This window comes from Oryx dammah, unplaced genomic scaffold (assembly GCF_014754425.2).
Source record: "Oryx dammah isolate SB20612 unplaced genomic scaffold, SCBI_Odam_1.1 HiC_scaffold_21, whole genome shotgun sequence".
Lineage (NCBI taxonomy): Eukaryota > Metazoa > Chordata > Mammalia > Artiodactyla > Bovidae > Oryx > Oryx dammah.
In genome coordinates, this window is record NW_024070205.1 from 4,522,479 (window position 1) to 4,537,281 (window position 14,803).

The 14,803-nt window shown below is 48.0% G+C and overlaps 1 protein-coding gene across 1 annotated transcript in view; it reads right to left on the reverse strand.

Moving 5' to 3' along the window:
- Window positions 1-2,069: 2,069 nt before the first annotated feature.
- The window catches only part of CRB1 (crumbs cell polarity complex component 1), a 53,746-nt gene continuing 41,012 nt past the window's right edge, over window positions 2,070-14,803 (reverse strand). Inside the window, exon 8 of the mRNA XM_040263780.1 lies at window positions 2,070-2,847. Within this exon, the coding sequence (XP_040119714.1) occupies window positions 2,632-2,847 (216 nt within the window). The 3' untranslated portion in view covers window positions 2,070-2,631. The remainder of the gene's footprint in view (window positions 2,848-14,803) is intronic.

Below are 14,803 nucleotides of genomic sequence, written 5' to 3' on the forward strand. Positions count from 1 at the left end.
GGTGAGAAATTTTTCAGTGAAATAAAAAAGAGAGCAAAGTTCTTGTCCCATGTCCTCAGAGACCATGTGACTTGTCAGGGAAGGATAAATGGTACGGAAAAAACAAAGCAGAAGCTGGGAAGATGAGGGGAAGATAGCGAAGAGACGGAAATGGCTGAAACAGCAGGATGAGAGGGAAGTCAAGATGGGATGCTGTCCCACTGGGTGGCAAGGGTTTCAAGAAAGGAGTGACAGTTATTTCAGAGGTGGTAAAGTCTGAGGATGGGCTGCTGTGTTTGGCAATGTGGTCACTGGTGACCCTGACATGAGCTCATCCATGGGGTGGGGCAGGGAAAGGCCAGATCAGTTTGATTTCAAAGGAATGGGAAGAGAGGAAGGAGAGGAAGAGAAATATTAACCCCCTTTATGGGTGTGTTGCTGAAAGGTGTACTAAGGAATGGGATGGTAATTAGAGGGAGATGGGGCCACAGCGGGTAATTCTATATGGTGCTGTTGGAGAGGATCTGGTACGGGGGAAAGTTGATGGTGCTCAAGGGGGGAGGGCAGTGATGGCCTTGAACAGCTGGGGAGCATGGCTTGCTGCCAAACATATATAAGAAGTCATGTTATTAATTTCTTGAGCATATATCCAAATATATAAGCATATATTTAAAATTTGTATTTGTATGCTACTTTATTTTTTTTTACATTATACAAAAGATTTTATTTATTTATTTAATTGGAGGGTAATCACTTTACAATGCATTGGTTTCTGCCACACATCAACATGACCCGGTTATAGGTATGTCTCCTCCCTCTTGAACCTCCCTCCTTCCCCCTCAACCCCATCCCACCCTCTAGGTTGAGCTCCAGGTTGAGCACCTTGCATCATACAGGCAGTTTCTGCCGGCTGTCTATTTTGCATATGGTAATGTATATGTTTCAATGCTACTCTCTAAATTTGCCCTGCCCTCTCCTTCCCCTGCTGTGTCCATAAGTCTTTTCTCTATGTCTGAGCCCCTATTCCTGCCCTGCAAATAGGTTCCTCAGTACCATTTTTCTAGATTCCTTATATATGCATTAATATATGACACTTGTCTCTTTTTGACTTAGTTCAATCCGTAAGGCTTTAGGTCCATTCACCTCACTAGAACTGACTCAAATTCATTTCTTTTTATGGCTGAGTAATATTCCACTATATATGTACCACAACTTCTTTATCCATTAATCTGTCAGTGGAGATCTAGGTTGCTTCCATGTCCTGGCTATCGTAGCTAGTGCTGCAATGAACACCGGGGTGCATGTGTCTTTTTCAATTATGGTTTCCTCAGGGCATATGCCCAGTAGTGGGATTATGGTAGTTTTATTCCTACTTTTTAAAGAAATCTCCATACTGTTCTCCATAGAGTTTGTATCAATTTACATTTCCACCAACAGGGCAAGAGAGTTCCCTTTTCTCCACATCCTCTCTAGCATATATACATTTCACAACATGTAAAATTCTAATTAAATCTTCAGAGGAAAAAAAATACATAAATATAAGGCTATTTTCTCTCCATACCCCACAGACAGTCTTACACACATGCTCCTTTTTTAAATGTTCTTAAATTCTTTTATTTCATGTATTTATATACCTTACTTGTAGATTTCTATTCCATTTTGTTCCACACAGTCATTTTAAAACTACTTAACCTAATTTCATTCTCACTGACATTTCCCCCATACATTCTCAAGTTTATTTTAAAATGTATCTTTCTATATTATGCACACAAACATACCACCTATGCTCCTTGAAGTGTGTGTACAGTACTTGAAGGTTCTTACCTTCAGACAAGGTCACGTCTGACACTGATTTATCAAAAAGCAGTTGAAAGGAAAGAGCTTGGTCTTTTAGGTCAGAGAATCCCAGTGTTCCTTTTATCTTGCTCTTCTGTCTCAGGAAGTGTTTTGACCTTAAGCAGCACCTTATAAAGAGCAAGGACTTCAAATGTAACGCTAGAGGTGAGTTAGTTCAAAGGTTCTTCAAATGCTCCTGGAGGTTACCTTTGTTACATGTAATGTCACATACGCAAAAAATACTCAGAAAGAGGAACAGCCACATTTCAATTTTTATTAGTGGACGTTGGATTGCTTTTTAACCACAGGTTATTCCCATGACTTTCTCGAATCCATGACTGAAGGACAAACCATGTGCATCTTTGCATTGGTACAAACTAAAACCCTTCATCACCTGATAGGAAGAGTGAGGAAGGTACCTACTTTTTCTGTAGTTTTTGTATGAAACGATGCAGTTTCCAGTGAATGGGCAAACTAAAAACATGTCCCCAGGTTGCAAAGAGTAAAGATTGTAGACATCAGGCACTGGAGCTTTTCCCAGAAGACACGTCCTTTGGCAGGCATTTTTGCTAAATTATGAGGCTGAAACTATTGGCACAAGAAACATCATTCTGTGATTGGCTAATATAATACAACAAAAAAATGATTTCAACTTGGACCACTATGAACATCCGTATGGTGGTCAAGGGAGTTCTTCCTTCAGTTTCAACGTGGTCCTGGTGGTGAAGTGATGTTTCCAGCTGCGTCAGAAGAACTCTCGGGGGCAAGCGTCTCGTTCACAGGGCACGGGTCTCTTCCTCCAGGGGCAGAGTGGTCCTAGATCAGCCTCTCTGCTGCAGGGGCATCCATCACGCTCCACATCTCCACACGAGAGCCGTCCTTTTCCTGACGGCTCGGGCTGTAGGAGCCCTGGGTTGCCCTTTTGTTGGAGGCGAGAACAGAAGCCACCACTGCCAGAAAGAGGATCAGCAACAAGGCTAACATCACTGAACCAACGGCGGCGAACACGTCCGACAGCAAGTCATCCGCCAGCTGTGAGGGTGGAGATAATTGTGATGTGAGTTACAGAGCAAAGGAGAATGGCCAGGACAAGCAACTACTCTGGAATGAAAGTCAAGCAGAGCACAAGTGCCACCCTGTGCCTGAGAAAGACTAGATATGGAGGGACATTCAGGGGTTCTTATTCCCAGATCACGAGAATGGGACCATGTCTCTAGTGTTTAAGGTCTGGAGTCAGGAAGTAAGGCACAACATCTACTGTGTTTACCTTGTGTCTTAGTCTTGGTGACTGAGATCATTCATCTGACATCAAGGCCACAGGAGGAAGCCACACGTACCCATGCATGCACGCTCAGTAGTCCTGTCGGACTCTTTGCTGTCTCATGGACTGTAGCCCGCCAGACTCCTCTGTCCGTGGGATTTCCCAGGCAAGGAGACTGGAGTGGGTTGCCCTCTCCTCCTCCAGGAGATCTTTGCCACTCAGGGATCAAACCTGTGTCTCCTGCATTGCAGGCGGATTCTTTGCCACTGCACCACCTGGGAAGCCCAAACCCACATGTATATTTGTAAAATAGTTTTCCAACTATAGGATCCAACTGTTTACAGTCTTTTGATTCCTGTGCAAAAAGTTCTGATTTTGCACGGAAAGAATGGTTGTTTTACGGCCCTTCTTGGGAAATGAAGAAAATTAAATCAGTTGGGCCTCATGGGAAAGATCCAAGACAAAGGATGGGCTGCAAGGATGGGCTCTGGTTTCCACACTCACCACTTTGATTTGGATTCGATGTGACAACTGAACGGCTGTGGATACAGTCGTGCTCCGTGTGGAGCCAGACCTCGAGAAACAGGAAACTGGAGGAAGAGCCCCTCTTGGAGGAGCTGGGTCCGGGACTCTCAAGGGTAGGCCTTGGACAGAGGGGTCTCTCTGATGTTGACTGCATTGTGTTTGCCAAGCACTTTTTGTCAATGGATAAAAGACACTGATTGGGTTGCACAGAAATATTAAAGACAAGACATACTTGCTATTTAAATTTTTAACAGGCTTGCAAAGAAATATTTCTGTCAGGGTAAACAAAGCAGAAGTAGACCACCTTCTCATTTAGCTTTCCCTAGGACCTATCACCTGTCACCTAACCAAGTTACTATCATAAATATAATCTCTGTTACTGTAATATCCTAGGGAGTTTTTAACACTTTGGCTTTCCTTTGTGCGTACGTGTGTGTGTGTGTGTGTGTGTGTTGTTGTTCTTCACTGTGCTTTGGCTTAAATCATTATATGGTCAATATATTCCTATGATACTGTGTCTCTGCATAACTGTCTTGTATTCACTATGTCTTGTATTCACTTGTTCAAATGTGGTTCATTAGTTTCTTCAATCAACAATATTTATTGACTGTCTGCTATAAACATTGAACTGAGCTAGGAAATAAAAATCAAAGGTAAGCCAAAGTTTGATATCTGGAGCTGAGATTGTGGACGTGGGCAAATGGAGGACACACACATGCACACACACATAGATAATCATCGTATATCTTAAACACGTGTTACGGTAACGTCATAAATATCTACATGGGCTGTAGGTAGAATAATAGTGGAGTGATGCACGTGATTAACTTTGGAAGGATAAATGAGCATTCAAATATTTCAAGCAGGAAATTCTACTTGGATGAAACAACTTGAAATAAAAAGGGCAAGAGTATACAAAAGTCCTTAAGAGTATGGAGAAATAGGAAGAAATCTGACATGACCAAATGTATTGTCCATGAATGTGTACATTGGAGCGGTAAAGGATTTAAAGCGTTGGTGAGAGATGGGACTCTAAAGTAGATGAATCTTAACCAGAAATCTGAAAGCCACACTAAAATTCAGTCTTGGTCCTGAGGTCACTGAGAGCCTGGGAAGGTGTTTGAGTAAGGACATAATATGATCAGATCTGTGTTTTATTAACTTGGCTAGGGTAACAGGGTGGAGGGTGATGGGCGTGAAGGTGGGGCTGGAGATAGAGGAAACAGGAGTTTATTGTATTTGTCAAGATGAGATGATTTGGGTCTAAGTTTACCAGTGGAGTGAGACTCTCTCCAGGCAAGAATACTGGAGTGGGTTGCCATTCCCTTCTCCAGGGGATCTTCCCAACCCAGGGACTGAACCCAAGTTTCCTGCATTTCAGGCATTCTTTACCCTCTGAGCCACCAGGAAATCCCACATTGACTGGGAGAAGATACACAGGAGCAGAAACAGGGAGACTTTGGTTCAGGTTGGGACAGGCGAGTGTCAGTTTCCTGGACAGAGCTCAGGTGCACAGTGCTATTAGAGAGAAAGAAATAACTGCTCCCTTCTCTCCACATTATTGTCTAAAATTCTGGGTCTCAGCAGCTTTCCCAGTTACTGGAGAAAAGCAAGTAGAGTTTGACCGAAATCAGTTCCTCTTGAGAAAAATCATTCACCTCAACTCGAGGGCCCATCCTCTGGCCACCGGATGTGGCGGTGACATCCTTTATCAGGGACAATGACCGTGGACTTGAAGAGAACTGCAGACATGGCCTTGAAAGCTCAAGAGTCTGGGACTCAGAAGGGCAGATGGAGCCTCTGGTGTTCTCTGGGGACCTCTCCATCTTGCAACACTCGTTCCTAACTGCTGAATTCTCCTAATCTAGCCGGTAAGTGGCATGGTCTCTGGGAGTAAATGGCTGTTCTGCTGGTGAGGGAGTTGGGAGCGGCCACACCTACACGGAGAAGGGAGAAATCACTGGGTTTGCCTCTGTTTCCTCAACTTCTCTGGCTTCATCCCATTTGGCCTGAGAAGGACGGCATGCGGGAAGCTGATGCCTCCCTGCAGCCAGAGAGAGGGGACGTGGCAGGTGTAGGCGCTGAGCTCTCTCTGGAACCCCAGTTCTGAAAGAACCAGAGGACTGGTCCGCTCTACTCATCTCAGTACCTGCGGGGAACCAAGGCTCTTCTCCGCAGAGGCTCTGGGCTCTCAGCAACATGGACAGTGCAAGGGCCAGCTCTGGGCTGGGAGCAGCCCCCGGCCAGCCCACCAGCAATGTGCGGAGTGGGAAGGCTCAGCCTGTCCCCACAGGGCCCTGCGCTTGATCCAGCGCCCTGCGCCCCGCCAGTGTGATCAGCATGTCCTTCCCCACTGGAGACTCAGGTTTATCACTTGCAATGCTGGATCCGAGTGTTGACACCTAGGGACCAGGGTCAGGAGACACGATGGATGCAAAAGCCAAAAAAGAGTCCCTGAAGAGGTGCTCAGCACATGAGGACGTGAACCGCAGTGAAGGCGCTGTGTGCCCCCTCCCTGACTTTACTTCACTCTGAAAGATGAACGGGAACTCCCTTGATGCCTTGGGGTGCGACCCGGGAGCTGACCTACAAACCTAAGATTGCAATTCCGAGCTCCAGATAAAGCGCTGGCTGAAATGGCTGGCCTAACCAAATTAGCTAAGACTCATCACTAAACTCTGGAGGGGAGCTGAGGGCGTCGGGGTTTGAAACCACCTCTAAGAGGCCCTTTGCTTTTGAATTCCCATGGTGGAAAGGCCTTATTAGCTCTGCTATTCTTCAGCTGGGCTTAAAATACACAGCCCCGGAATGGATCCTTTGATAACGGAAACTGCTGGGACACAGGAACTGACAAGGCTGCCAAGTGCGGACCGTCCTGGAAAACAGCGGGAGTGCCAGGCCAGGCCTGTTTCGGTGGGTTGTGCTTCTAACGCTGCGCTTTTGAATAACCTTTCTCAGAAAAGACAGATTCCAAGCTAATTAAACTTTCATGTAAAATTACTTTTTACATGGCTTACGCTGCAACCTGTACTGACTGTTATGCTAACATCCTGTTTATGAAATGTACAACCTCATTATGAAATGTATGGAATGTACATCTTTATATGAAATGTACATTTTATATGTGATCAAATTAAATGGTGACGAGCTGAACTTCCTATCTGCAGAATAAAATAAATCAGTGTTTCATTTTTTTCCCCTGTAGAAGACTCGTTCTGAATTCCTGACTGGTTGTGGCTGAATGAGACCCAAGAAGGGGTGCACGCTGGCATTCTGAGAGAAACGGCCAAAACTTCCTTTGAACTGTCTTGCCTGGGGCTAGGCTGAAACACACTGGAAACATCTGAAGCTTTTCCCCTGAAATTCCAAAAGAGGAATTCTAACTGTGACTCTTCTGAGGGGAGGCTGCAAACAGAATGTGCTCGCTAAACAACCAGAAGTGGGTTTGAATCCAGTTTTGCCCTTGTATCCTTTGCGCGTCTCTGCTGTCTGCCCACCTGTGAAGCAGGGGTGACAGTTGTGTGTCTGAGACTCGCTCCGTGGCATAGAAAACATCCAGGTGTGCAGAGCTTCTCCGAGGGCAGGCCCAGAAGGGAGCTCAGTCCTGTGGTCACCCGTTTCTCACTCCCTGGACGGAACCTTCCCAGCTGATTTCCCCGGGTGTCGGATCACCCATCAGATGCCTCCACTCTGGTGCCGTGTCAGGACGCAGTGCCCAGCCTAGGAGCCAGGGGTGGGGCGGGCGCTGCCCTGGAGCTGGCCGGGGCCCAAGCCTTCCGGCCAGCGGGGCCCACCGCCCCCTGGCTAGCTGACTGCCGGACAGTTCATCTGTCTCTGAAAACACAGGATGAACTGGCTTGTCTGGAAAGGAAAAGAAACAAGACCGCTTCTGTCCTCAGCCCCAGAATCCGCCTGTCATAATATTTAGGGCCAATACGGAAAAATGTGAAAACAATAAACACAGAGGAAGGAGATGCTGTGGAAAAAAACGGGATATTTTCAGAAACTTGACCTTCTATTTCCAAGTGAAAGGTGGTGAAGATGTTAGAGCTTTGACTTGAAGTGAGGAAATTCTAGGACTAAGGTGGGGGCTACCCACCTAGGTGCATGTTTTTCTCAAGTACGTTTGTGGTTGAAAAAAGGAGAAATGATGGGACATAGAAATCGGCTCCTGAAAAACTCTAGGGTAGAGTGCATTCCCCAAATCCTTCTTAGAATTCAGTCTCTATGTCAGCTATGTGGAAATACATGGAAAATGACGAGTAAAAATGTTCAGATGCTTATGGGCTACATTCCAGCTTCCTTGTGCGAGTTTCTGAAATGTGTGTGTGTGTGTGTATAGTGTCACACAAGTACATAATGGTACATCAGGTGCTATTATGACCGTTATTAATTAATGCGAAAAACACTTTAGGGATGCTATGTTTTTTACAAAGCCGGTTATAATATTTACCTTCCATCTGGGTATCTAAAGTGAAACAAGGACATCTCCTTAATTCTCACAGTTCAAATTTCAGAAAACACAAAGAGAGAGTGCAGTGCTTGTGAATTACTATTGTGACCAGTAGGTCTTCTATTTGGTGGACTGTGAAACCCTCCCACAGAGACCTGGGTCCTTGAACTATCTCTTATCAGTGAATTGCTAGAAACAGCCGTTTCCATAGTAATATTGAATATGTGCCAGAACTCTGTTTTTAAAATGAATATTGCTGCAGTGGCCAATTTTCAACCACAAATACACTGTCCACTTTACAGTTATAAGGGCAGGGGGAACAGGGGACTGAGAGGCCAAAAGAGGGGCCTGGGCAGTGTCCAGGCCCAGGGAGTGGACCACCCAGCAGGGCTCCCGTCACCTCGTAATAGGCTCACGACTGGGGAAGGTGGCGGCCACACGGCGGGGGGACCCCCTCCAGGCAGCCCCCAGCCACCGGCTCCAGGGGGCTCTCAGGGGCACCTGAGCTGAAGCCCAAGGGCATCTTCTCCTTGGCGCCCCCATCTTCATCTGCTGCTTCTCCCAGAAAACACACAGGCTCTCGGAGGAATCAGTAGAGTCTTCCAAATCAATTCTTACCAAGTAGTTACAGTCCCTCACACCTCCACGGGGTGGGGCGGGGCGGCCTCTCGACAGCCTGGGACAGGCACACGGAGCTACAAGAGGAGGTTCAGGGCACCACCGCCCTGGGGGAGCTGTCCTGGGGAACTTCAGACGCGACTTCCACACCAGGCCCTGTTGCGGATGCTGGAATAGCTCCTGTGGAAGTCTGGCGTGGGTCCATGGCTGGCGGGGGGCTTCCCAGATGGCGTTAGTGGTGAAGAGCACGCCTGCCGATGCAGCAGACGGGAGAGACACAGGTTCAGTCCCTGGGTCGGGAAGGTCCCCTGGAGGAGGGCACGGCAACCCACTCCAGTATCCTTGTCTGGAGCATCCCATGGGCAGAGGAGCCTGGCGGGCCACAGTCCGCAGGGTCGCACAGAGTCGGCTGCGATTGAGCGTCTAAGCACAGCACACCTTACGCTGAGAGCTGAGGGGTGCTGAGACAGTGGTCCTAAAGGGACACGGTTCCTCCTGCCTTCAGCAAACGGTCCTTGAACACATCCTCTGAGTGAGCCCAGAGGCACCTGGGGTTTGGTGGGGAGCTGGCAGGCCCTGCCCCGTCCATCCAGAGCTGGGTCTGGAATCCTCCTGATGTCCCACGGGCTCATTCCGACGAGGATGCCAGATTTCCAGCAGAAGGACTGATGCAGCTAGGAGCCTGGAGACCTTTGCTTTCATAGCTCTCTCTCCTTGAGCAGGCGGTCTCAGTGACAGAATTACGCAAGGCCTTGTGAGTAAAACTTCTCTCTCTCTTTGCCTCATACAAGAACCGAATCCCAGTGGCCCCAACTCGGGTTTCATGATGTTGCCACAAACTTGCTGCGTGCAGATAATCGCGGCCCTTTCTCCGGTCGGGGAAAGGGGTCACCAGATGCTGTAGGCAAGGAAACGTCTAGCTGGTAGGTGGGGATCGTCGCTTCCTGTTGCCTTCACTGGTTGCCCTCGTTGACTGCTGCCAGCTTCGTCTCTCCCTGGCACGTCATGCCCCGTGACACCTACACAGGTCAGGGGTGTCCGCCCTCCAAGCGTGGAAGCTCCATCAAGGGGCAGCCCCATCCTTCTGCCTCCCCGGCACCTGAACTGGCCTGGGTCCCCCCCTGGGACCCCATGGCGAGCACCACTGGGAAGAAGGGCTTGCCCAGCACACAGAGCTTCCCTCCCGGGATTCCTGCAGGAGGATATCCTCAGCCTGCGTCCCGCGGAGGACGAGGCAGCCTCTCTCTGATTCTGCTGAAGGGTGGGTGAACCTCGGAGGGGCTGCGGGCAGACCCGAGGGGGCAGATCGGGAACCACATGGTCAAGGGGCGAAGGGGCCATGAAGACACTTGCTGACTCTTCCTTTCTGCGGAATCACCACAAACGACTCGTCTGTTTCCAGCTTCTCCTGTCCCTGGAGCCCAGACAGGAAAGTCATCAGGCAGAGTAACTAAGTCCAGGCACCAGTCTGAACTGTGCTCTGGAGTCCGTGTTCCATGACGAGAGCGGCCACCGCAACGAGACGCCCTCATACCGTGAGGAAGAGTAGCCTCCGCTCCTTGCAATTGGAGGAAGCCCACGTGCAACAGCGAGCACGCCCAGCCAAAAATAAATAAATAAATGTTTTTTATAAACCTCTTTTTTTAAAAAATTTGCTTCCATTTCCTGGTCAAGATCATCAGCTGCAGCCTCACTAGCACCTTGCTCTCCAGCAAAGTGACCTTCCTGACCAGCCCTTTTTTGAATAGGAACCTCCTCCCTGACCCCTTCTGCAGACCCCTCCTCTATTCAGAGCACCCTTGAGCTTGGCTGCCCTCTGCATGGCCCCTGAGGACCCTTCGGGGCCCCCTTCCTGGGGTCTGTGTCTCTGTCAGCAGAGCCTGGGGCTTCAGCAGCGTTGAGAAGACCTGCAACCCTGCCTGCCCGGCATGACCGGGCCCGTGCACTTGAACGTGTCGCCCTGATCACGAAGGGTTAGGCCCCCTCCACCCCTCCCCTCCGAACTGCAAGGATGGGAGTCCGTTTCCTCTGGAACTTTCCAACATGCGGAAGTGCAGTGCTTCGCACAGAGCGGCCGATGAATCGTTCCCGACTCACCCACTTGTAGTGTTCGTGGCTCTATTTAACGCGGCGATTCCATCCTTTCCAGTGGTGGGGAGCGTTCTCTACAGCGCGGAGCTCTGCTGGTGGGGACCTTGGTGCACGCAGCTGCTCGTGCACTCATTCACGCACTCCTGTGTGGTTACTGAATGCTTTCACCGTCGCAGGCGGTTCACGGGGTCCTGGACACACGGAACCCAAAGGTGCGGGCGCCGTCTTGCTAGAGCAGACCGTGGAGTGGTGGTACCAGGCGGGGCGGCCACAGGGACCACCGCAGTTCCCGGGGGGCTGGGGGCTCCGGTAGAGGCCGGCGCCAAGGAAAGGGAAAGGGGGGAGAAGGTTGACTTCCTGACATCTCCCAGTTTTCTTAAGGGGAGCTGCGAGGAGAAGAGGTAAGGAAAGGCGCCGGAAGCAGAAGGAAAGAGAGATCCTTCGAGAGAGGGGGAGCAGGTGCCAGCCTCTCCTGCTTGCCCGGGAGGCTGCTGGGGGGCGTGCTTCTTGCTTCTGTAGAGCCCCGCGTGAGAGAAGCAGCAGTCACGTGGCAGGAAGATGTCACCCAGCCTGGGCGTGGAACCCAGCCCGAGTCTGCTCCAGGAAGCTTCTCTCCCCTCCCTGGGCGAAGTGGAAGCCAGAATCTCAAGAGCAATTTCTGTATATTCTCTGTGGGTTCTTTCCCAGCACATCTGACCTACACCTCTTATCAGAATCGCATCAGCCTCACATGCCAGGGGTCCTCTACTGACCAGGGTTTTGTAGGACCCAGAAGGACTTAAATTTCTTTCTACCCCTTCTTTTTGCTATGGTCTATAGATTTTTAGAAGGTGACTGATAAGTATGCCAGTTGATTTTACACAGCATTTCAAAAGCAAGAGAATATCCAAGTTAAAAGGGCCTGGGGACTTTCGATATTAATTGATACTAAAATGACAACTAACAACTAAATGCAATGGACTGTATCCTGGATCAAAATAAATAAATAAATCTCAAGGACAACTGGGGCCAATTAGAGAAATCTGAACATGGGTAGAATACGAGATGGTCAATTTCACGAACGCTTCCTAGTATATGGACTTCTCAGACGGCACAGTGGTAAAGAATCCACCAGCCAATGCAGGAGACTCAAGAGATTCGGGTTCAACCCCTGTGTCAGGAAGGTACGCTGGAGGAAGAAATGGCAGCCCACTCCAGTATTCTTGCCTAAAAAGTTCCAGGGACTGAGGAGCCTGGCGGGCTACAGCCCACGGGGTCACAAAGAGTCAGGCACGACTGAGCGACAAAGCATTCATATTTAGTATGCAGTTGCAGAAGGAAGTCCTATTTCTTTGGAGACATTTGCTGAAATATTTAGTGGCAAACATAGGGTCACAAAGAGTTGGAGATGACTGAAATGACAGCATGCAAGCAAAATGTTATAGCATCTGCACCCTACATTCTAAAGAAGGACGTATCCAGAGGCAAGAAAGGGAACAAAATACTAAAATAGTTGCTGAAACTGGGTGAAGGGCATGCATGTGTTCACTGCATTTTTTTTTCTGAGTTTCTTTAACTTTCATTTTTTCCCCCCAAAATCATGGAAAAGTAATATTTTAAAAAATGATGGTTATGGTGAAAGTAATTCTCCTAAACCCCCAGTTTGCAGACCTTGCTTCTTTCACTGTTTGTTCCTCTGCTACTTCAGGTCTTGTTGATTTCTCTCTCTGCTATAATTTTACTTCCCAGTAAATCTTGTTCCCGTCAATGGTTTTATCTCCCCTGCCAGACACTGAGACACTCATGGATCACATCACACACCAGTTTCATCACAGAACTGGCCTTAACCACCCCCTGCTGGAACCTAACACGGTGCCAGGCACATGGTGGGCATTCATGGTCTTTCTCACCATCTCCTGGCACCGTCCTTCTTGACCTAAAAGCTGTTGTTGTTCAGTCACTAAGTCACATTTGACTCTTTACAACCCCATGGACTGCAGCACGCCGGGCTCCCGTGTCCTCCACCATCTCGCAGAGTTTGCTCAGATTCGTGTCCATTGAGTTGGTGATGCTATCTAAAAGCTGTACCTTGGCCATTTCCTCACACAGATTATGTCCTTCTTACCAACTTTCTTCAGTTGGTGAAAAGCTACTATTGATTCATTCTCACATTAGGCAGGAAAAGAGAGTGCTGAACCCCCTACATGCTTATGGCTTATCACATGTCCTTTCTTTCTCGGCAGAGGTAATCTAGTCTATGTCACCATATTTATTGCCCGCAAATCAAAACCAGTTGCTAGAGTAATGAAGGTCTATTGGTTTGTGTCGGCTTAATCCATGTCAGGGGGGCTTTAGGGGCGTATAAGGATAATTTGACCAGCAAAAGGAAAGCCATAAAAATGATCAAAAAGCTAACAGATATGCTGAGAACACCAAGCTTATTTTGCTGAGGATTTATGGCCAACTTATCAGAAAACTATTTGGTCCAAGTCGACATTCAAATCGCTCCCTCTGTAATTCAGCAAAGATTCCAGCCTCCGAAAAAAAAAAAAAAAAACCAGCCTCTATAATGAGATACCCTGGAAACCCCTAACTTGCAGCACATGGAGTTTAATTTTCAACAGTTGTGAGATGGCAGTAAATTCAGCTTTGGAATAACCAGCTCCACTGATGCCTCAGACCTGCATTAAATTAACGGAGCGCAGAGATGGACTGCCACGCCTCCTCTGACATACCCACATCCGCATTTATTCATCAAGTGGAGCTTAAATGTCCGGCCTCCCCCAGATGGCACCGGGGCCAGGGCCTGCGGGGTCCTGGCAGAAGTGGGTGCCAAGTCACTGGGCTCTGCCACACGACATCAGCTGTGCCCCGGGCCCAGCCCTGGAGGCTGTATTTTATTGACCAGACTCAAATTGGCTTCCCCTTGTGTAGGTGATAAAGAGTGGCGTCAAGTCACCCGTGTGAAATACATCACTTTAACTCTGACAGCTTGTCACTGAAGGCCTTGTTTATATAATCTATTGTGCCATTTACTCTATTCTTATTTTAAAAAGCAGACATAGAAATAAAAACCCTACCTTCCAGTGTTTCGTGGATGGATGTCCTGTACCTTCTCTTAAATAATCTCAGAAGTAGCTATTTCTATTGTCACCATTGGTTTACATCAACTGATCAGACTTTCAGAGTTGGCCTCACAGAAGATGAAAGCTGGATCTCGTGCTTTAATGAGAAGTCTCTGGGGGCATAGCTTCTCCCTTCAAAATCATTTGAGAATTGCTATGTCTAAACAGGCAAGAAGCCTGCCATGCTGAGGTTGGCCAGATCTGAAGCAAGCATTCTTAAATCTGTGAGCTTGTCACCGCTTAAAACACCAGGGTGTCTTACCACCAGCAAAGATAGAAATCTTCATATTGGGAAGGGTGGTTCAAGTAGTATTTAGTTTCAGAACACAGAGTTCTTTCAGAAGTCAAGAGTTCAGATTCCAAATAAGCCTTTTGGTAAAGTTCTATAGGTTTTACTGTGGGCAGAATTAAAACACAAGCATGAACACAAGAACCTTATGTCTGATGTTGCTAATAGTCTACCTAAATGCCTCTAAATGCATCTGGAGATAATGATCTGTTTACATTAGTATTGAGGCATGGACAGTCTTCCTTCTTGGAGAGACAAAAATAAAGTCTAACAGCATTTAACTCTTAGTCTAAAAACCCTGGCTTCCTCGGTGGCTCAGTGGTAAAGAAGCAACCTGTCAATGCAAGAGTCCCAAGTTTGATCCCTGAGTTGGGAAGATCCCCTGGAGTAGGGCATGGCAACCCACTCTAGTATCCTTGCCTGGGGAATACTGTGGACAGACGAACCTGGCGGGCTATCGTCCATGAGGTCACAAACAGTCAGACATGACTGAGCACCTAAACAACAGCTAAAAACCTTGCTGAACTACAGGACCCTATCTCTATGGACTAATATAGTATAGAATTTAAGAGCCCATTATAGAATGAGATCAGACTCTAGCTGTGATGGTTACTTTACATTTTTGGAGCTCTAAGTGTCTGGACACC